This window comes from Penicillium hispanicum, assembly GCF_028827665.1.
Source record: "Penicillium hispanicum strain IBT 35686 chromosome Unknown utg000005l_segment0_segment0, whole genome shotgun sequence".
Lineage (NCBI taxonomy): Eukaryota > Fungi > Ascomycota > Eurotiomycetes > Eurotiales > Aspergillaceae > Penicillium > Penicillium hispanicum.
In genome coordinates, this window is record NW_026623197.1 from 1,823,280 (window position 1) to 1,844,156 (window position 20,877).

The following is a 20,877-nucleotide window of genomic DNA, read 5'->3' on the forward strand; positions in this document are numbered from 1 at the left end:
CTGGTAGTACTATATCCAGAGGGATCTGAATCAGATAGGAATCACTGTATGATCGTTCTATCATAGAACGAGCGAAGGAAAAGCGAGGAAGTGAGATGAGCTGTCATGGATTTGATGATGTAAAAGAAAGGGAGGACCTGAGTGGACGGGAGCTAATCTCCCCCCGACCAGTCACATGATAGAGGATTCTCTTTCCGCCCGGCAGTACCCTGTGATAGACTAAGCTGAATCAGCTAAAACCGCCTACCTAGGTAGGGTAGGTAGCCACTCGACCCCCAAAAACCTCTGGATCGACAGATCCACCCTTTTCCCTACATCTTGATCCACACCTGCGCCTGATACACATTGTTTCCTGCAGACGGACCAAACAGCGCCCACTGTGCTATCAACCGTTTCTAAGCATATGTTTGGTGCAGTGGACCGGAGATCCTGAGCTAGATTTGGATGCTCACCCCTTCGCGGCCTAGGGCCTCCTCGAGGTGAAATCCAAAAACGAGACGATAGAGATCGCGCAACCACGAGTATTGGCCGCTCTGTAGCATCGCCTGGCATGCGCGGGCCACATCAATGGCGCCGACACGCGCATGGGACCCGACATTGCGGAAGGCGGGATCGAACGCGACCAGCTTGCGGTAGTTCTTCAACAGCGACGTCTGCCACGGCACCGATCCAAACGCATCCGAGGGCAGAGATTTTACAAAAGACGACAGATTCTGGGCACCACCCCGCTGATAGCCACTATTGATTGCGGCTTTCGTGATCAACACCTTCAGTCGGGTGAAATGAGGATCTTCCGAGATGGTGGTAACGGTGTTGGCCGAGGACGCAGTATGCCCGGATGACCGAGACTTCTCCGAGATGCTCGATGCACTGGATGGCCACTTGGAGTGAGAGGCATGACCAGTCCCGTGCCCGAGCACAAGGATGTTGGGCACCGGGGCTTCGTCCGGGGATACCGTGGCCGTGTCCTCAAAGATGGTCGTTGGGGTCTCCGGATTTCCGGGCTGCCCCAACCCGTCATCCACGTAGTCAAGATCAGTCTGTTGGGTGGCCTGGTGGAAGGCCTGTGCAAAGGTGGTTTGACTGGGTCGAGGAGTCCCCCGATCAGAGTTTCGCATGCTGTGCAAAGTCCAACCCTCTCGAAAGATATCACATAATTCCCAGCAAGCTTGAACTGCAGATCCAAGCAACTCTTCGTCTAATACTTTCCCTTCGCGTTTACTCTGACGGATGCTGAAGAGCATTTCGGCCAGCGTCCAGCAGGCCTTGAGCAGAGAATCATTCTCGGTCAGGCGCGTTCGTTGTTTCATCAGGCGGTGGCACAAGGTAATGTAAAAGTCTAAAGTCCGCTCTCGAAAGGCATCGGGGAGATTGCGGTCGTGCGTGTTAAAGAGGTGATTGTTTAGCTCGAAGCTCACCCGCAAGACCGAGTCGCTCAGGTCACTGTCACATACTCGAACTTCAAATAGGGCTTGGCAGAAATCTCGACAGAGATCGAGAGTTGGGTTGACTTGTGATGCATAATCGTCGTCGCGAGTGTCGTAAAGCTTTTGACAGAGCCTCCAACAAGATCGCCAAGCGTCTTCTTGCATCCCATCTTCATGAGTCCGGAACAGCCGTTCCCGATTAATGTAACTTAAACTAGCCAGGGTGTTGCATAATGTCCAGCACTCGGCGAGAGCTGCTCGTAGTGCGTTGACCTCGGCCTCTTTACTAGTAAAGTTTCCTGAAATGATGTTAGTTCTCTTTGGCAAGGCCTGCCCATATGAACACTGGGAAATCTGTACCTTCCGGTATATCTATTGGGATTAGCGGTTACGGATCCGGTAAACAACAGATAACGAATCGAGACATTACCTTCTAAGCTACTTGAGCGAGTCCGTCGTTCTGATTCCTCAAATTCGTATCTGGTTTGTGCACGAGGGGTTGCTCGGTCGGACCAATCCTGGGGGGGTGCGACAGCGGTTGTTAAGGGCGGAGGCGATATAGGGCTATTGCCAACCTTTATACGCAATCTCTCAGCAAATAAATTAGACTAGAGGTTGCTCAGAGAGGAAGAATACCTTGTTTGCCTTTCCTGGGATCTCTATCGATTGCGTATGCATTGACCCGTGGGGCAGAGATTCATCATCATCATCCCCGTTGTCGTTGTCGTCGCATGTCTCGCCGACTGCATTCTGTACCCTTGTCTATCAACGATTAGCGATCTTCAAGTTGATTGCCTCCGGGGCAATCTTTGGACGTGCTCACAAAACTCCCAAACCCAGGTGGGGCGTGTATCACTGATTGCGGCGGTTCATCTTCATCTGATCTTGCATCCAAGCCGATATGATGCGGGTGTGTGGTTTGGATCTACTGTAGAGTCAGCGCCCAATCCAGCCCTGGAGGTCGGCGGCTCGATTAGATTTCTCTCGCAGTCGCATACATACCGTCAATGCCGATTGCATCAATCCCCCAGATCCCTGAATTGACATTGCTGAGACCGTCTCCTTATGGTCACTGTTCCCATCGGTCTCGGAATCAGTGGATTGGACTAGATGGAGGCCGACAGATGACATTTCTGTCGCACTGCTTGTGTCTGGGCCTGGAGCAGTATGGGATAGAGCTCCGATGCTGCTAGGGACTGAAGGGGCTTCAAGAGACCTAACCAAGCATGAGCGACGGTGCGAGAAGCCCCGAGTAGTCTTACATTGGATCCGACTCAGGATATGGGCTTGAGGTGTCACGGTGCGAGAGGACAGGCACTGGCGACCCCACAGCCATTATGGCTGACGATATAGACAGAAAATTTATGATTGTTCTTGAGGGGGTTGTGAGCAAAAGAAGAATGAGGAGTCGGCTCACGATCCCCGCTTGCGCAGCTGATCGGGGACGAGCTCAGACCGCGCCTCCAGCAGTCAAAACCGTCAGTACGGTCCCCGGAGCTCTAGCGCTCCTGTGGGTTCCGACCGAGCACTCTGATACGACTAAGGTGCTCCTCCCGGAGGAGACCAGAAAACAAACGACGAGCGAAGGAGGAGTTTGGCGCCTGGGGCGTGATGGGAATGCATCTTGGTCTGCTGTATCCACTCAGATGCCGCCGAGCGGCCCGGGGGCTATTCCCCAACGGGCCACAGGGCGCTTGCTACAGGGCGAATGTACAAGGATTCTATAGGTGTGGTGGTTGGAGTGGATGCCCCCCTCGGATCCATTGAGAGCCTGCTCGAATACACTCGTGCACAGCAGACTGAGAGGGTGTTGGGTATGATAGTTTCCAACTATCCGAGGTAAGGAGCCATGCACATCATCCCTAAATGTATGGTACAATCGCACTGAGACACTTCATGTGCTCAATTTGGAGATGCACCTCTATGTGTTTTCGAAGAGATGATCAGACACCAGACTGCGGTGGTGAATTCGATTTTCTCAAATGCTGCCATGAACAACAAAAAAAAAAAAAAAAAAAAAATTCCAAGTTCGTGCAAACGCCTCCCCAGATGCAGACCCCTTTCCATGTAGCTTCCTGACTTTGAATAAGAGCAACCCAGTGATCCTCGAGCCTTGTTGCGGGTGCGGGATAAAGTGACGATCAAGTGGGAGGAGCTGGGGCGAATGATCTAGATAAAGCTCATCCTGCTTGGAAACGTTCAATCCGATGACTATGACTATAGTCAGATAAGCAGCCGAAACATTATCTCGCCATCATAACTGTCGCAGCACCTTCATATTTGACCACCAACTTGATCTTATCCAACCTCAACCCCGAAAGTCCCGCCATTCCGAGGACTAATTCTATGGGCGATGTGAAGGCATGTATCAGGCGAAATGAAAGCAGGAAACACAGCGGATATTATCCGGATATGTAAACGGGCATACTGCGACTTTTCCACGTTGATCGCATACGTATGAGCCGCCTGGGGGCTTATCCAAAGCGGACCACGCTTGAGGTAGAAGCTCCGTACGAAATGGACGAGTTAAACCTGGGTCTTGGATCGGTCTTTTTCGGCAGAATTGTACCTAGAATAGCGGATGAGTGAAAACTGTCACCAGGTAGGCAGGCACCTTGCAACCTCGTAACATACCGAAGAAGCTTCTCAATCAGATCCACGTGGGTCATGATCATTCTACGGCAGCAGTACCTGCGGCAGCCCAGCTGGTCCATCGCATCACTATGAAGTGGTCAGCCGAGAATTCTATCCTGGCGAGAAGCGTCGTAAAAGAATAACGTCACTTACCCGTCCGGTACACCATCATCCAGCAACTGCAAATACCGCTCCCACAGATCTCCGACGACCTGGGAGAAGATTAGCGAGTGCTTGAGGCATAATACCACATAATGAAACACATCCATACCTTTCCGCAGGAGAAACAGCGCACCGGGATAATCATCACGACTGGGATAGGGTAAAACGGGAGATAGATGTCGGTCAACTGATGCGAGTTGGAGACCGCTCAAACTTTTCGGCGATGCGCGATGGGCGGTGGGTGTTTTCTGCCACCAATATCCGCCTGATCTTTCCCTGCGGGAAAAAAAAAAAAAAAAAAAAAGCGACAGACCACTCGTCGTCGGGACTTAGCAAGTCTGCACAGAACCTTGGGTGTGGCTGTGTCATTTTAAAAGCATTGCCATTGCTACTACTCCGATTGCTCGCTTTCCCGGCTCTTGAAAATGTCTTCCAAAACAGCCGGCAATCAGTCAGCACGGCACCATAAGAGATCTCGGGCTAGCGATGCGGGCGAAGAGCGGACCAAGCGGCGTCGAACTTCAGATGCTCATGGTTCTCACGGTTCTGAAGTGGTTAATCCTTCCAGCTCTTCCAACGCCGACGGCCCATCTCCAGGTGCAGATAAACCAAGGAGCTCCGCACAATGGTCATTCTCACGTCCGGTGGGTGGTCGTTACAGCAATTTGGATCCCATTTTGACCCAAGATGAAGCGTGGGTAGTGTACACCTCTCCTCACAGATGCAGATTCTAACCTATTACGCACAGGTATCTCTTTGTTGGACTCGATACAGCTGTTCAAGTTTTTGCGACCTCGACATCTCGTTTAGTACGAACCTTACAGATGCAGACCGGGCAAAAGATTATTGGGTACAGGATTTGTCCTGTTGATTCAGATATCCTCTACATCTTCACCTCTGCAATTGTGACCAAATGGCACTGGGATTCTGGGAAGCGCCTCGATCTTTGGGGGACAAACTCCCCAGCTATTGCGATCGATCTGCCATCTCCTGATAATAAGAATCAGCTCTTGTCATATTCGATCGTGGCAAAGAAGGACGGACGGAGACAGGTTTCGATAGATGCGTTGAGCGACAAGAAGGTGACTGGCATATCGGTTCTAGAGACCCGTGAGCAGATCAACACCATTCAAGTTGCTTATGGGGGGCGGATCATTGTTGCTAGTGATGGCTCTCATCTTTTCCTAGGTACTACTACCAGTGTTGACTTCGAATCCTCCGCGGCTATACGGTATACTTGGGCAGAGGCAACACTCCCTGTCACTGCCACATGCCTTGACCTACGGGAGACCGCGACTCAGAATCCGTCCTCTGAATTGAAATACCCGAAGGGCTCATACGCAGTCGATTTGGTGGTAGGAGAAAGCAATGGTTCTCTTCTGATCTACAGAGACATTGGGAATACCTTGTTTGGTCGCAGCGGGGAAAAAAAATCACCGCCCCGAAAGCTGCACTGGCACCGAAGCTCTGTGAACACCGTGCGATGGTCAAGAGATGGTAAGACCTATCCTCTTCATGACTTTGTCGTTTCTAATCTCATGTCTTCAGGCAACTACCTCATCTCAGGCGGCCAAGAGCCTGTGGTTGTTATGTGGCAACTGGATACTGGCAGAACGCAAACCCTGCCCCATCTCTCCTCTCCAGTATGCAACGTGATCGTCTCACCAAGCGGCAACTCCTATGTGGCGAAGCTAGCTGATAACTCAATGATGATATTCCCTGCTACTGGATCGGAGACATCTGCCACTGTGATTGGGTTACAGTTAAACACGGACCTTGGTCTTTCCAAAGACACTACCTCAAGGAAGCCATTTGGTGCTATTGCAACATTGCACCCGCAACATCCCGAGCGGCTCCTTATTGCCGTTCCAGCTTCTCACCAGGCCAGCGAGCGTCCTAACTCTGCCGTTCTGCAGACATTTGATATTCGCACCAACAGTCATATTTCTCGACAGGCCCTCGCACGAACCAACACAACGACATTGAATGTCGGTCCTGACGGATCCTCTATAATTGCCCCTGATATTTGGCATATGGATATTGCACAAGACGGGAAATGGTTGGCAACTGTCGATACATGGACGCCACATCCGCAAGATATGGAAGCACTTGCTCGCAATGTTTCGAAGAAAGAAACCTCCGAGCTGCTGCCGGAAATCTTTCTCAAGTTCTGGAAATGGAACACGTCATCCAGCATGTGGGAATTGGTGACTCGAATCGATGGGCCTCATTTCAATGACACCCGTCACTCCACGGTGCTTGGGATAGCAGCTCGTCCTTATGCTCATGAATTCGCATCCCTTGGAGCGGATGCGCTCCTTCGTTTCTGGTGTCCAACCGCGAAGCACCGTAGTGGCCTCAAGGTCGATGCGGCAGAGCAGCACCTGGATACATGGAAATGCCGAAATTTCGTCGACTTGACGGGCTGTCTTGACAACTCGATCACGTCCTTGACGGCGGCCTGTATGAGTTTTTCTGAGGACGGGTCCGTGCTTGCAGTTTGCTTGCCATCCGTATCTGCTGCGAATGACGGTCTTGTGCTTTTGGTCGATGCCCGAAACTGCACTGTACATTACCGGAGGGCGGGCGCTTTTCTCGGGACACCTTGCTCAGTCAAGTTCCTGGGTAGAAACTTAATTATCGCTTCCACAGGCTCCGTGGCTGTTTGGGACACAGTCGATGATGTGGTCAAACCTATTCATATTCTGGATTCCACTGGTTCAATTGCTCAAGGACACCCGCCACTTGTCGCAGTAAACCCGAGGACCCAGTCATTCGCTGTCGCTATGCGTGGTTTGAACAACAGCTCAAACACGTCAAACAAGAAACGCCGCAAATTCCGGTCTGATATTCGGATATACAACGTATCATCTCTGGACCTGGTATTCCAAGAGACCCTTGGTAGCCATCCACTCGCACTCCTATCTGAAGTTTATTCCGGGGATTATGTCATCATTGATGTTTCAGCCTCTGTGCAGCGACTCGGATGCCTGGACAAAGGATCACAGAAGAGCTTGCAACCTCGCGAGATAACGAGCCATCTCAATACGGGACTTGCGAGCATCTTTAGTCGGGGCCACGAGATGCCTTCTACTCAACCAGCTGATGGCGAAGGCTCTACTTCCCAACACAAGGGGTTGGCCAGCGTCTTTGGTGACACTCCGTCGTTCTCTTTGCCGGCTCTTGGTGTTCTCTTCAGGAATGTTGTACAAACTCTCGGCTCTAGCTAGACTCCAGGCTGGGGGAATCATGGCAACGAATACCGAGATGGCATCTGCAAGTTCAGACATCTTGGTAGCAATGTATGTATAGAACAATTGACCAGTATTACGTTTCTTCATACCAATCTTATCAGCAGGGTCCAATAAAATTGCTCTTTGCATACACAAGCACATGATGTTCTTCTCATCGAAGCCGTATCAATTAATCCACACAAACCCAAGGCCATTCAGCTAAAATAGACCAGGCAGATGACACGAAGAAATAAAGTAGCTACGTTTTATTGAAACGGAATAGTAGATTTCTGGTACGGTTCATTTCAATTTTTGTTCTTCATTATGAGGTGCATCCGTTGCATCCTTTCGGACTGGAAATGCCTAGACAGTGGTGCTTGCTTGAGCAGGACCTTAAATCTGCCCCAGCGTCAAAACAAGTAAAGCTTTTCTCCCATGGACATGATTAAGGTAGGCGTCTAGTTCATGGTCTTCGTCAATGCGGACGAAATTTTCGCTCCCGCGATCATCTCTACCAACGCCTTCGATCTTGTTTATGATCGAATAGGGGATATCGAGTCGCAATCACCTGCCGCAACTCTTCGATGGAGCGTGTTGCTAGCTTCTCCATCCAGCTCTTGGTAGCTGCACTCTGAAGCTCACTCTGTGGACTGATTTGAACACAGACAGATGTGTTTAGCAAAGCGGAGTGGAGCATCGGGTCCATGTATTCAAATGTGCTGCTCGCCTCCTGTTGGGCATTTGTCGAAAAGGACGATGGGCCGTTAGCCGCCTGTAGAAGGGATGGATCAATCTGCATGTCGCCAATCTCACTGGCAGTAATGGGGGCACTCGCGAGTGCCTGAGATGCAAGCGTACTGATCCCATTGCTGATCTCATTTCCGAGCATGTTTCCCATGGTACTGCTGCTTGGCGCGGAAGTCTGGGAATCAGTACGGGCCGCAGATCTTTTGCGAGCAGGATCCCGCTTGGTTTGATCATCGCGTAGTCGTTTCATCACGTCACGGCAAAGCACTTCTAGTGCCTTTAGTTTAGCGACGTTTGATGGATCAGCCTGTTCTGGCTCGAGTATTCGCTGTAGTAGCGCTGAATTACGGATCCACTGTGTCTTCAAATCTTGCCAATGCTCATCACCAGCTTCCAATTTGCTTGTGAAATGATCTGCCTTGAGAGTGTCATAGAAGGCATTGCGAATCTGACGACTCTCCTCTGGATTAATTCCCAATGCATTTTTAGCTTCAGCGATGGTCATGCGTCGCTCCAAGGTCCTCATCCGCTTCGTGACATCCGTACAGACGACATCCAGGGCAAGAGCTTTCGCATCGCGCTGATTAGGTTCGGTGTTGAAGACCTGCTGGAGGTGTGCTGATTCCTGTATTAATCTATCTTTTGCCGCTTGCCATCTTTCCGGGCCGGCGATCGTTTTCTTGATGAAGCCCGCTTCTTCACAAATCCGCTGGAATTGATCACGCAGGTGGCGGTACATGGTGTTATCCAAATTGAGATATCGTTTACTCTCATCGATGGTAGTCTCAGAAGGGAAACGAGGAGGCCCTGGCGGATCGGCTGGCAGTCCAGCCCATCCACGAGTGCGGCGTCGGCGTTTTCTGGAAGCCCATCTCTCTGCACTCTCATTCTTAAGGCGCTCCAGTCTCTCCTTGCGTTTGGCAATGACCTCTGGCGAAAGACCTGGCGACGAAGGGCACTCCCCGGTTGGTGTAGCTAAATCACCAGACATCGAGTCACCGCCATCGACATAGCCCTGGTCCTGCTTGTAAACTTCTTGCTGGAGCACCAAAAGTCCTTCGTCCTCCGGTTGGGGTTCTTGTACTGTGGCGATTGCTTGCGACTTCATTCCATTCGGGACACGCAACAGCCAGCGATTCTTTGCACGAACTCGCATCAGCTCGCGCTCTTTGATCGCGAATCCTTCCTCGTTCAAAATTCGAAGCATGTCACGCTGGCTGGTGTTGTGTTCCCATAGTTCTTTGACTCGGGCCACCAGCGCGATATTTTTGTGGGCAGGGTTTTGTTTGGAGGGAAAACCCCATCGCTTGAACTGGGTCTGAAAGGCACGTTTGCTGTCGATCGGCTCGAATTAGCATTATACAATAAAGTGTAGGTTTGATCTATTACATAAAGGTAGATCTCACCTGGGGGCAAACTGATAAGCAGTCCTCATATACTCCATGATCTCCTCCAAAGCCTTCTTGTCCTGGATGTACATTTGGTAGCAGATGTCCCGCTTCCCCGCCCAGTCGTACACCATGATGACGGAGACGCTCCCTCCTAGTGGAGGCGCGTATGGTGGGGAAACAACAGTGTGAAGCAGCGGCAGAGCTCTTATCAGGCGTTTGTTGTCACTGCTGTGCACCGTAGCGTGGAAGGCGAAGTGCCTGGCAGCGCAGAGGCGACACTTGCGCAAGTCCAGTCACGTGATCATCCACCAAGCGAGTCCAGTAAGCTGCGAGACTAGGCATACGTAGACATGCATAAACCGATGTTCAAATGATGGTCATATTTGCTACCCCTCTCCAGGATATTTCGCCGCTAAATGGTTTACCGAATATGTCCAGACGCCATGGCCGTACGCCAGCTCAGAAACCCGACGCTGCAAAAACACACCCAAAGACATAAACAAGATCGCTCGATGAATAGACTATAGACATGAATCAACCGGGCAGAAGGACGGTCAGAAGCAAAGTAAAGAAAGTAGGTCAATTCATCTTTCGCAGTCTCCGCCGAAACTTAAATACTCTGGTCCGAAGCCAGGTCATGAAGAGCATCCAGGTGCCTTTCGATTGTGATTTCCACGAGGCTGACTGCTGATGATTGGGAACTTCCGTGTCTACTCGCTTGGAGGTTTTGGAATTTCCTGACATCTCTGACTTCTCATCACTCCACGGTGCAGCTGGCGATCTCTGGCCTCCCGACATGTTGCGCTTGACCTGGCGTCGGGTTTGTCTTTCTTCAGCTTTGATCTGTTGCTTCTCGAATCGGCGAGTCTTGGCAGCCTCTTTCTCTTCAAATGCCTGTCGTGCAGCCTGAATGGCAGCCGCTCGAGAGATTGGATCTGTACTAGTTCGGGTCCGAGAGCGGAAGACATAGTCAAGTGAGGTTCGGGAGATTGGAGAGGCCGTGTCCAAAGTGCTTCCATTATCTCGGGAGTATCCAAAGGACGGTCGGCTGGAGACATTGGTCTGCGAGATTCCCGGGAGACGGGTGAACGTGTCCGCCTCTATCTGCAGAGATAAGCGGGGAGTAGGCCCTGACGAAGCACGAATCGGTCGATGATTATCCGGAGTAGGCAGAACCTTAGATTCGGTCTCTGGACTGCCATCTTCGAGTCCATCGCTGTCATTGCCCGAGTTCTGATAGGAGTGACTCAATGGCGGGGTGTATGCTCGTGGGGTTGGACGCATTGGATACACGTATTGTGATCCCTGTTTGCCACCGCTCGACCCAGTTGCCGCGGAGAATTGAGAAGTTCCGCTGGTGGATCGGTGATGAAAGCTCGGTGTCTTTCTATGGTATGTCACACCTGTTAAAGACTCGCTGCCTCTTCGATCTCGGTCGAAGTTCATGTAGATACCCAGCCCTTCTTGCTCGGTTGAGGAGCGGGATAGGTCGATGGAGGTGGACGGCGTATCGTCGCGAGACATCTTCCGAAGCATTGGCTTGATATGTACCTTGGGCTTGATTGGTTTGATCTTTTGCGAGCGATATTCATGAGCATCAGGCCAGTCTTTCAGACTTAAGCTCTCGGGTTCGTTCGGGGTCATGCTCGGGGTGATGTTGGTTGAATGCATTGAGCCTCTCTGTCTGTGTTCTGGAGAATACAACTGATCTGAGTATTCAGGAAATAGCGGTGGCTCTTGCAAGGCCTCTATATCGAGATGTGAAGGGACCAGCCCTGAGTTTTTGGGTGCCCGTCGATCTTCCCGAGCGGTGTTTTTCTTGGAACATGACAGCGGTAATGATGCAGAGTCATTGGACAATCGGCATTTGGGAATCGTTAATGCCGAGTCCCGAGCATAGTGAATGTCATTGCGCACCATGGTGATAACCTGATTCCAAGCGCTGGTGAACGAGGCTCTCAGAAAATAGTCGAGAGGCGCATGGTGGTCATCGGTGTTGGAAATTGCGGTGCAGGGGAAGATCGCGAGCAAATGGTTTGGTGAGAGCGAAAGGATTTAACGGTGTACGCTCTTGTGCTGGGTCGAGACTCTCGGCTCACCAGGCAATGGAGCGAGAGGAGAGTAAGCGCGGGGGGGGGGGAGATCACAAAGCTGAGGACCGCGATTTCCGTTGGCGCATGTCTGATACGCAGCTCTACAGCCCCGGTCGCATGACTCGGTCGCCCGGAGCCTGAAGAAAGTTGGGGTTCGATCTATGAAGGGTAGAGTCGAAAAGTTGAAAACGTTGCGAGGAATGGGTTGAGTTACAGAAGAGGAAGAGCGAGAGGGAGCGGTGAAGCCGGGATGAAATCCGCATGCGGCAGCGCGGGAGCAACGGATCGAGAGATAGCGGAGAACGCCTCCGCTCTTTTGTGGTTTCTTTCCCAGCAGAATGATATATCCTCATCCTCATCCCTTGACTTTCTGGTGCACTCTACCCCACTCGACTCATCTCTAGTGTCAATCTTGGGCCCTTCCCAGTAAGGACTCGAGGCCCGACCTATAAGTTGGTCAATTGCGTCAACAACCAGTAGGTACTATACCATTCGCTGGACGGTGGTGTGTTACGGTACTTCCCTTGCTGTAGTGTTACATAGCAAAGAATATACTGGTAAGTTTATTATACCCCGAGGCCCTCATGTTGGTCTTGTTATAGAGCCTGCGGATATCTCACCCAGTCGAGAACCAGTCTGCACGATGGTCACAACTACAGCCACAGCTTGGTTGTACATAATTTTGGACTGCGCCAAGGCAGCCAAGAAGCGTATCAAATGCTTCCCCCACCATCCAAGAGGGAAACGGCTAAATGGCGAACTGGGCGTAGTGAAACCACTCTGCTTTTTCCTCTTTTCTCTTTCTGACTCTCTATTCTCCCCTCGAAAGCGATCTATGTCCTAGTATTGCGAACACATTCTATTTACCATGAAGCTGTCTCTGCAAAGCCTGTGCTTTTCTCTCTTCCTCCTCCTTGCTATATCCGGCCACGCCTATGGGTTTGGTGCAGGTAATATTTCATCGCTTTCTCGTATCGAAGGTCAGAACTGGCGTCATGGAGATATCGAAGACGTGCTGCTATCTCTTTTCCTGGCCCGTGTTGCCGGAGGATGCAAGTTCACCAAGATTGACGTGAAACGAGTGTACTTTGGGAACTGGCTACGCGACTACAGCCAAGCGGTCGATGTAGGCACCGTCAAGTACGTGAGCTCTGAGGCTATTCGGATTTTGATCTGGGTGCTTGGGTTCATGAGCTTTGGGTGAGTCTACCTCGCGTCAAGACTACACAGGAGAACGCACATTGAGATCTGCTAGTTACGGGACCCGTGAATTCGAGGTCACCTCCGAGCGACTGGGATGCTACCAGCCCACCGAGCATATCGACAACCCTTTGGGATATGCTGAGGGGGAAGATGCTCGCTGCTACGACCACCGTCTCCGAGGGCCCGTGGATGAGGAGCGTGAGCTGTCGATTGATCCGCGAACGGGTATGTGATCTCGCTTTTCAATAAGGCAAGAATCAGTTGAGCAGTGGTAACTGTTATCTAGGCTTGAAAAACTATATTGCGTCCGAGGACATGGACATTGACACCTCGGCAAGTTTGATTCGTCGCGTCCTTGGCCGTTCGATCCAGATGGGTCGTCACTACGCTCGATCTCACCGCGACGATGATCTATACGAAGCTCTCCGCTTGCTAGGTACTGGGTTGCATTGTCTAGAGGACTATGCGGCCCACTCAAACTACACCGAACTAAGTCTGATCGAGCTTGGAGAGGAAGACGTCTTCCCTCATGTTGGTCGTGACACCAAGATAGAGGTCGATGGGGCTCGTGGATACGTCTATCCTGTTGTGACTGGAACTTTTGGCGGCGTCGATTTCTTCCACTCAGTGCTTGGGGAGTTCTCGGATAAAACCATGCAGTCTGAAATCCAGTCCTTGGAAGGCGTCATCGTTGAATCGGAGAACGACAGCCCCTCGGAAAGCTTTCTGCAGAGTTTATTGGGTCAAATCCCCGGTGCGCTTCTTGATACCAGCAATAACCCGGCCAGCCAAATGGATGATCTAAAGGCACAAGCAGATAATGCCAAGAGCACTAGTGAGAATATCACTCCTCGAGAGCCAGAAGAGTGGACCCAATATCTGGGCAATGTCCAGCGGCAGATTTACCCCATTCTCGAATGGCATGATCGGCTACTGAAGGCAATAAATGAATCTATCGAGAAGATTCCAGTGTTGCCAGAGCTTGTTGAACAGGTCCAAGATCAGCTCACGATCTTCGTTTTCTCCATTCTCGCTCCCTATGTTCTTCCCATCATCAAACAAGTCAAGGTTGAGTTGGAGACCGGTTCCTCGGAAGTGATTCAGAGCAGCCGCGAGCAGCAACACATTGTGTTCAATGATGACTCTTCATCAAATCCTACCCACTCGATGCTATCGAAGGATCATTTCTCCAACGTACTCAACGAGCCAGCAGGACGCATTGCCTCTAGTGTTGTCAAATGGGTAGTTCCCCAGCTCATGCAATGTTGGGATGATGAAGAAGCCGATATCGACCAGACCTTAACCAGAATCATCGCTGGGGTTTTCCATCACCCTGCACTGCGTGAACTGGGAGATGACGGTGTTAACGAAATCCGCCATATCATGTTTTCGACTGTGGAGCAGTGGTGGAGCGAAAAGAGCAATGATGAACGCGACTCTCTTCGAGCTCAATTGAGTCGCGATGGTGTTCTCGAGGGCAAGAACCATAGGGAAAGCGTTCAGGACTGCGGGCATGGATGCGGGAAGCCACTCGCTCTACCCCAGGGGCCCAGAAATACGGCCGAAAGCTACGATTCTGGTGATACTGGCCTCGAAAGGGTTGCTTCGGAGGCAGTGGGAGGAGGCGTCCTAGGCGGTCTCCTCGGGGGTCTTGTTGGTGGCATGAGCACCATGCTTCTGAATGACGGCGGCTCAAATGGCCGAGAGAGTCCTACGCCTAGGACGACTGACGGTCAATATGATGACGACAAATACAAGTATCGGCATGCATACCATGATGAGCATCCCGAGCGCTATGAGCAGGAGTCATACGGCGAATACCCTCCTCATCCTGAAAGGTATGAAGGCCAAAGTGATGATTATGGTGACGGCTATTCCCGCGAGGGATATTTTCCCGGCCCGTCCGCCCCAATGCATGAATATGCTGGAGAAGAGTATCGAGAATATCCAGAAGACAAAGAAGGCTATTATGCACATCAAAGACACGGAGTTTACGAAAGTGTTCGCACCGAATATGAACAAACGGAATTCCCATTCGAGAATAGGCCACCCCAGTCCTCGTTTGAGATTGTGGAGCAAGGCGGCCACGATGAAGGACTTGAACAGTGAGTCAGGATATTTCCTTGCCATTGATCGGTCTGTTGAATTAATCAAATCTGTTATACAGAAGGGAATGTTCGCCTGGCTACGATGGACCACGACATGGTGGGCATGGTGGGTTGCAAGGATCTGCCTATTCGCTGCCCCAGGAGGAGGAACGTCATGAGGAAGTATTCGAAGGCGAGCCTGAGAATTCCAGAGAATACACCCTTCGACATGAGCAACGCTCAGGCAGTGGATCAGGGTCCAGCAGTGGAGGCAGCGATGAGGAGCATTCTCCCCACCGACATTATCGATACTGGCGGCATCACCACCACCATGAGCGATCTGGCTCAGAGGATTCAGAGTAGATGATTCAGTCGCGCTGCCTTGTGGTATCTACCATTCTTTGACCTCACCGAGCGCAGGCTGCTCAATTCGAACGACTTTGTCGCAGTTGAGAAGGCGGAGAGGGTCAAAGGCCAATTTTAGCTGGACCACACGTAGGATGTCAGCGCTTATCATAGAATGAGAACGTATTTCAAAGAAGACCCACCCGGCGCATTGCGTCGACTGTAGATTCGCCTAGCTCATGGGAGAGATAGTCCCGTTTAACAAGACCAACACCATGCTCACCCGTCACGGTGCCTCCCATCTCAACGGCTCGCTTGACCATGCGGTGGACTACACCTTCTGCCAGCTTCTTCTCACTATCATTAAACAGGATGATCGCTGGGCTTTGAATTAGAAGGGTCTCTGAGATAAGATTTGGGAAGGCTGAGATGTCTCACCGTGAAAGTTGCCGTCGCCGACATGACCACAGATTCCAGCCAACAACCCGCTCTTCGTCATATCTTCCTTGGTCGCTTCAATGATGTCGGGCAACTTGCTCATCGGCACTGCCACATCAGTGGTCCAGACGTGATCGTCTGGGCTTCTGCGCATGGCCATCACGCTCCATAGAGCCTCTTTACGTGCACTCCACAATTCCTTCATTTCGTCCTCACCCCGAGCAAACTCAAATGACTTTCCCGAGGTAGTAGAAACGATCTTTTGAACCATGCCAACTTGCTCCTTGACTGCCGCAGGGGTCCCTGTGAACTTGAAGAAGATGGTAGGAGACTCCTTCCATTGGCGGCTGGTGGTCTGACTAGCGTTGATGCACTTCATCTGCATGTCATCCAAAATCTCGACTCCTGCCACAGGAATGCCAGCCTCCACTACGTTAGTCACACACTCCGCTGCACTTTGGATGCTGGGGAAGCTGGCGACAGCCACATTCTGGCTCTTGGGTCGCACCGTCAACTTCAGTGTCGCCTCGGTCACCAAACCGAGGGTGCCTTCACTACCGATGAAGAGTCTGGTCAGATCATATCCAGCACTCGACTTGCGTGGGCGCTGACGAGTCTTGATAACTGTTCCATCAGCGAGGACAACTGTCAATGACAGAACCCACTCCCGCATTGTGCCGTATCGATATGCATTAGTACCAGAGCAGCCTGTCCCCACCATACCACCAATCATGGCTCCCGGGCCTGGATCCGGTGGAAAGAAGAGACCTTCACTGGCCAACTCTTCGTTCAATTCTTCCCATCCCAGGGCAGGCTGGACAACCACATCTAAGTCGCGTTTGTTAACCTGAAGGATGCGATCCATGCGTCGGAAGTCGATGCAAACGCCACCTCGTGTGGGAGCAAAATGACCTTCTAGACTCGTACCACCAGAATATGGGGTCACTGGGATCACTCGCTGATGACAGACCTTCATGATCCGAGACACCTCTTCGGTGGTGGATGGGTAGAGGATCAAGAAAGGCTTCTCATCCTCCTTTCGCGAGTAAGACGACCAGTCTGATCCAGAGTGGGAATCTAAGTCACCCGGGGAGGTCGAGACGTTTTCCTTGCCGAGAATCTCAACAAAATCTGACCAGGCAGCCTGAAGATTGGACTGAGAGACATTGTGCTTCGGCGGATCGAGATCCAGGAGCGTGGTCGTGGATGAGGTTGGAAGGGCGGCCGGTTTAAGGGAGCCGAGATAGTATGCACCGGTGGAAAAGAAGACCAAAGCTGCAGCTGAGTTAGCGACGGTCCGATCGGATATGGAAGAGCAGTACGGCTCGGGCATGCGACATACCAAACATCAATGCGGCATATCGGCCGCCAGGGGACTGAGTCTGGTACTGCGCAAATCGTTCCTGTTCGGCCCGTTCGCGTCTGAGCCGTTGCTGGGTGCTCTCGTAGAGCTGGCTCTTGAAGGACTGCTGCAGCTTTGAGTTGTCGGCCTGACACCGGGTCGAGACGCCGAACTGTCTGTACGACAGGGTCCCTGTTGGCCGAGCCCGAAGGCTGCGCAGTGACCCCCGAAAAGCGGTGCTATGTGCGCGATTCATGATGGCGGTGGAAGACAAAGCTGAGCGGGCGGAGGAGAAGTTCGGCAGAGCCACGCCCAGCGGAGCTTGGCGAGCACGGGCCCAGACCTATATAATCGGAGGATAGCATGTACGGGATCGTTCTTATTTAATTCCTTGCCAGCCTTGCCGGTTCATTGGTTTGTCATCTCAGCTCTGATTTGGATATCAACAATCTACCTATTTCGACATAAATCGGAAGATGTAAATCCGCTGACGTCTGTCGTTGACTTACCAGAATCCAGCTTCACCGACAGCGACTAGAGGTCTTGCGTCATTGGGCCCCGGATTGAAGTCCGCACGTCTTTCAGGGCTCGCACTCCGTGGCGCTGACTTCTATATATCGATTTGCTTCGGCATAGAAGATAAATAATATGACTGGCTCATTCTTCTCTACACACCAGACCCTTCCGGTAGCTCGGTGACATATCCAGACAGACGCAAAATCGGGTAAAAATCCCCGCGGTTAAAATCCCAATTGGATCCACCGGAGGAAGGTCCAGCCGGACCACGACTGCGGGGAGCTCAGCTCGGTCCATTTTGGCCGGTTATAATCTGTCTGCGATCATGTTCTGTAGCTTCCTTCCTTCTTCTCCCATCCCCATCGCAACAATGACTTCCTCTCCAACGGCCCAGGTACAATACTAATCGCTACCATGAAGTCGCGCAGATGCTAACGAGGAGGGGCAGAACCTTTCCTTTATCCTGGAGGGCATCCACCAGGTTAAGTTTGAAGACCGACCAGTTCCTGAGCTGAAGGACCCCCACGACGTTATTATCAATGTCAAGTATACCGGTATTTGTGGTAGCGATGTAGGTGCCAGACCGATGAAGGGGAGAAGCACACGTTTGAAGAAATGTCGAGGGCTGACTGACGAAATATTGTCTGGTTATCACAGGTCCACTACTGGGATCACGGTGCGATTGGCCAATTCGTTGTCAAAGATCCTATGGTGCTGGGACACGAGTCGGCAGGCGTGATTAGCAAGGTCGGATCGGCGGTCACCACGCTGAAGGTGGGTGACCGTGTCGCTATGGAGCCGGGCATCTGCTGTCGTCGGTGTGGACCCTGCAAGGGCGGGAAGTATAACCTGTGCGAGAACATGGCCTTTGCTGCGACCCCGCCATATGACGGCACTCTGGCTAAGTACTATGTCCTTCCGGAGGACTTCTGCTACAAGCTCCCCACAAACCTCTCACTTCAGGAGGGTGCCCTTATGGAACCCCTGAGCGTGGCGGTCCATATAGTGCGGCAGGCTCGAGTAAGCCCCGGCCAGACGGTTGTTGTGTTCGGCGCTGGGCCCGTGGGCCTGTTGTGCTGCGCGGTGGCAACAGCCTTCGGTGCATCGAAGGTGATCGCCGTGGACATTCAGCAGTCTCGTTTGGATTTTGCGAAGCAATACGCAGTGACGGCCACTTTTATGCCTGGAAAGGTTGCAGCGGCCGAGAATGCCCAACGACTGAAGCAGGAGAACGAGTTGGGCACCGGAGCGGACGTTGCAATTGACGCCTCGGGAGCCGAGCCCTCGGTGCACACAGGCATCCACGTTCTCCGCAACGGTGGCACTTACGTGCAGGGTGGTATGGGCCGAAGCGAAATCCAATTCCCGATCATGGCCGCCTGCTCCAAGGAACTGACTCTCAGGGGCAGCTTCCGCTACGGCAGCGGAGACTACAAGTTGGCAGTCGATCTGGTTTCGTCCGGGAAGGTGGATGTGAAGCAGTTGATTACGGGCACGGTCAAGTTCGAGGAAGCTGAGCAAGCGTTCAAAGAAGTCAAGGCTGGAAAGGGTATCAAAACACTCATTGCCGGGATTGACGCGTGATATGCCACCCTGGGATGTTTTTGGGTGGTGCAGTGACCTATAATACACCACATTCAAATGAGAAATGGAGTCCAAAAATGGTATCGTGATTAGCTGCTTTCTTCGGTTCACCAGAGGGGCAAAAGTAAAAGAGCCACACCGCTTGTTTTCATTCCGAGAGGCCATGCCTTCGATGGTATCACAGCTCTATAATATCCAAAACAGAACAACAAGCGAACGTCAAGATAGGGGGTATCGTGCAGAGATTGAACGAAAGTTGGGTCAACACCAGAGAAAAAAAAAAAAAAAAAGGAAAAGAAAAAGAAATCCAAGTGCAGCGGGAGAGCGCGTCCAGAGGTCTAGCAACATCCGCGGCTCCTCTGCGATTGGGAACCACCTAGACGGAACACATCCTCCCATTCTCTCATGCCACTTCTCCACCCCTGCGCGGTGCTGGGTCTGCCTCGTCGCCGCGAGCTTCGATGGAAGGGGAGCGTAGTATCATCCAAGGGAGTTCGGCTTCTGATACTGGAGGCGTCACTGGTTCCGTGGCCATAGAGACCGCCATCTCCGTATTGAATGCCACTTTGTGGGTCATCTGGGTCGATCTCCCCGAGCTCGATCTTTGTCAGGATAATACGAGCCAGGCGGTGAAAAACCTCTTCCACTCCTTCACCTGTCAAGGCTGAGACCTCCACGGCCACTGGGATATTCGACTGAGCTGCCCAGTGGGCGGTGTCCTCTCGACTCACCTCCCGACCTTCGGCGAATGTGGCAGTCATTCTGGTCCCCGCGCCCAGGTAATTGGTGGAGCGGACGGAGCCACCGGCGTCAAATGGAAGTGAGGACTGCTTGCTTGATGTACTTGAAGGTGTCGGCGGCGGTCGCACCATTTCGTCGGGGAGATCAGAGTTGGTGGTTGCATCTGCAAGGTCAGATTTGTTTCCCGCCAGTAGGACGGTCAGGTTCGGGGAGGCTAGGGCTCGTGCATCCATAAGAAAGGTCGGAAGGGAGGCAAAGGAGGCATAGGAAGAGACATCGTAGATGAGGATGGCTCCGGCTGCGCCGCGATAGTACGATCGAGAGACGGAACGGAAGCGCTCAGTGCCCGCGGTGTCCCAGAGCTGCAGCTTGATACGTCTCCGCCTGGAGCCAGTACCCAGTTTGACGATACGTGATGAGAATTCGACTCCGATCGTTTGAGATGATAGCACTCGCCCTGTGCGGTGGAGATGAAGGGTTAACAATGAGAGCCAGTGGATCCAAGCAACGGGGTCGTACATTCATTCTTCACAAACCGATGTAGCACGCAGGATCTGTATCGGTCGGGAGAAACGGTCAGGTCCCGGGATCGTTTTTCTCTTTGGACCTTGACACCCCAGGGGCTGTATGACTTACTTCCCCGCGCCACTGGGCCCCAGGAGAATGACCTTGGCCAGATAATCGTACATGCTCCCCAGTTCCTATGGCACAAGGGGGGTAAGCGGCGGCGCGGGGGCTGGGGATGGGATTGCATACCTGGTCTTGGTCGGGAACCGAGGATGCGGACGACGCGTTGGATAGACCCCGAGGGCGCACCATGGCGCCAAATGAGTAAGAGTTGCGGATGAAGGGGAGAGATGCCAGACGGCCAAGGTCCTTGGGTAAGATAACGCCGACCGCCGAGGATCACCCGAGCTCCGCCCTGTTGACATTG

At 52.1% G+C, this 20,877-nt stretch overlaps 9 protein-coding genes across 9 annotated transcripts; 3 read left to right on the forward strand and 6 right to left on the reverse strand.

Annotated features, from left to right (window-relative positions):
- Positions 1-434: 434 nt before the first annotated feature.
- On the reverse strand, positions 435-2,763 carry N7459_006118 (uncharacterized protein; the record flags this gene model as incomplete). Its single annotated transcript, XM_056945302.1, has 7 exons — positions 435-1,726; positions 1,788-1,799; positions 1,858-2,002; positions 2,064-2,189; positions 2,251-2,352; positions 2,430-2,643; positions 2,690-2,763. 7 exons carry the CDS (start codon positions 2,761-2,763, stop codon positions 435-437), a joined length of 1,965 nt encoding a protein of 654 aa, XP_056799637.1.
- A 1,190-nt stretch (positions 2,764-3,953) lies between these two features.
- On the reverse strand, positions 3,954-4,368 carry N7459_006119 (DNA-directed RNA polymerase core subunit RPB10; the record flags this gene model as incomplete). Its single annotated transcript, XM_056945303.1, has 4 exons — positions 3,954-3,996; positions 4,062-4,148; positions 4,215-4,273; positions 4,333-4,368. The coding sequence occupies 4 exons, from the start codon at positions 4,366-4,368 to the stop codon at positions 3,954-3,956; spliced, it is 225 nt and encodes a 74-aa protein (XP_056799638.1).
- Positions 4,369-4,648: 280 nt separating this feature from the next.
- On the forward strand, positions 4,649-7,453 carry N7459_006120 (WD repeat protein; the record flags this gene model as incomplete). Its single annotated transcript, XM_056945304.1, has 2 exons — positions 4,649-4,917; positions 4,972-7,453. 2 exons carry the CDS (start codon positions 4,649-4,651, stop codon positions 7,451-7,453), a joined length of 2,751 nt encoding a protein of 916 aa, XP_056799639.1.
- Positions 7,454-7,967: 514 nt separating this feature from the next.
- N7459_006121 (Clr5 domain-containing protein) lies at positions 7,968-9,725 on the reverse strand (the record flags this gene model as incomplete). The annotated part of the gene is made up of 2 exons (XM_056945305.1): positions 7,968-9,537; positions 9,610-9,725. 2 exons carry the CDS (start codon positions 9,723-9,725, stop codon positions 7,968-7,970), a joined length of 1,686 nt encoding a protein of 561 aa, XP_056799640.1.
- A 448-nt stretch (positions 9,726-10,173) lies between these two features.
- Positions 10,174-11,514, reverse strand: N7459_006122 (uncharacterized protein; the record flags this gene model as incomplete). The annotated part of the gene is made up of 1 exon (XM_056945306.1): positions 10,174-11,514. The coding sequence occupies one exon, from the start codon at positions 11,512-11,514 to the stop codon at positions 10,174-10,176; it is 1,341 nt and encodes a 446-aa protein (XP_056799641.1).
- Positions 11,515-12,555: 1,041 nt separating this feature from the next.
- On the forward strand, positions 12,556-14,999 carry N7459_006123 (Het-C domain-containing protein; the record flags this gene model as incomplete). Its single annotated transcript, XM_056945307.1, has 3 exons — positions 12,556-12,887; positions 12,943-13,115; positions 13,177-14,999. 3 exons carry the CDS (start codon positions 12,556-12,558, stop codon positions 14,997-14,999), a joined length of 2,328 nt encoding a protein of 775 aa, XP_056799642.1.
- Positions 15,000-15,368: 369 nt separating this feature from the next.
- N7459_006124 (FAD-binding oxidoreductase) lies at positions 15,369-17,915 on the reverse strand (the record flags this gene model as incomplete). The annotated part of the gene is made up of 5 exons (XM_056945308.1): positions 15,369-15,461; positions 15,526-15,701; positions 15,761-17,035; positions 17,103-17,445; positions 17,778-17,915. 5 exons carry the CDS (start codon positions 17,913-17,915, stop codon positions 15,369-15,371), a joined length of 2,025 nt encoding a protein of 674 aa, XP_056799643.1.
- Positions 17,916-17,988: 73 nt separating this feature from the next.
- Positions 17,989-19,202, forward strand: N7459_006125 (NAD(P)-dependent alcohol dehydrogenase; the record flags this gene model as incomplete). Its single annotated transcript, XM_056945309.1, has 3 exons — positions 17,989-18,012; positions 18,067-18,189; positions 18,276-19,202. 3 exons carry the CDS (start codon positions 17,989-17,991, stop codon positions 19,200-19,202), a joined length of 1,074 nt encoding a protein of 357 aa, XP_056799644.1.
- Positions 19,203-19,540: 338 nt separating this feature from the next.
- N7459_006126 (putative Ras family GTPase (Rab4b)) lies at positions 19,541-20,762 on the reverse strand (the record flags this gene model as incomplete). Its single annotated transcript, XM_056945310.1, has 3 exons — positions 19,541-20,400; positions 20,593-20,644; positions 20,700-20,762. 3 exons carry the CDS (start codon positions 20,760-20,762, stop codon positions 19,541-19,543), a joined length of 975 nt encoding a protein of 324 aa, XP_056799645.1.
- Positions 20,763-20,877: the final 115 nt, after the last annotated feature.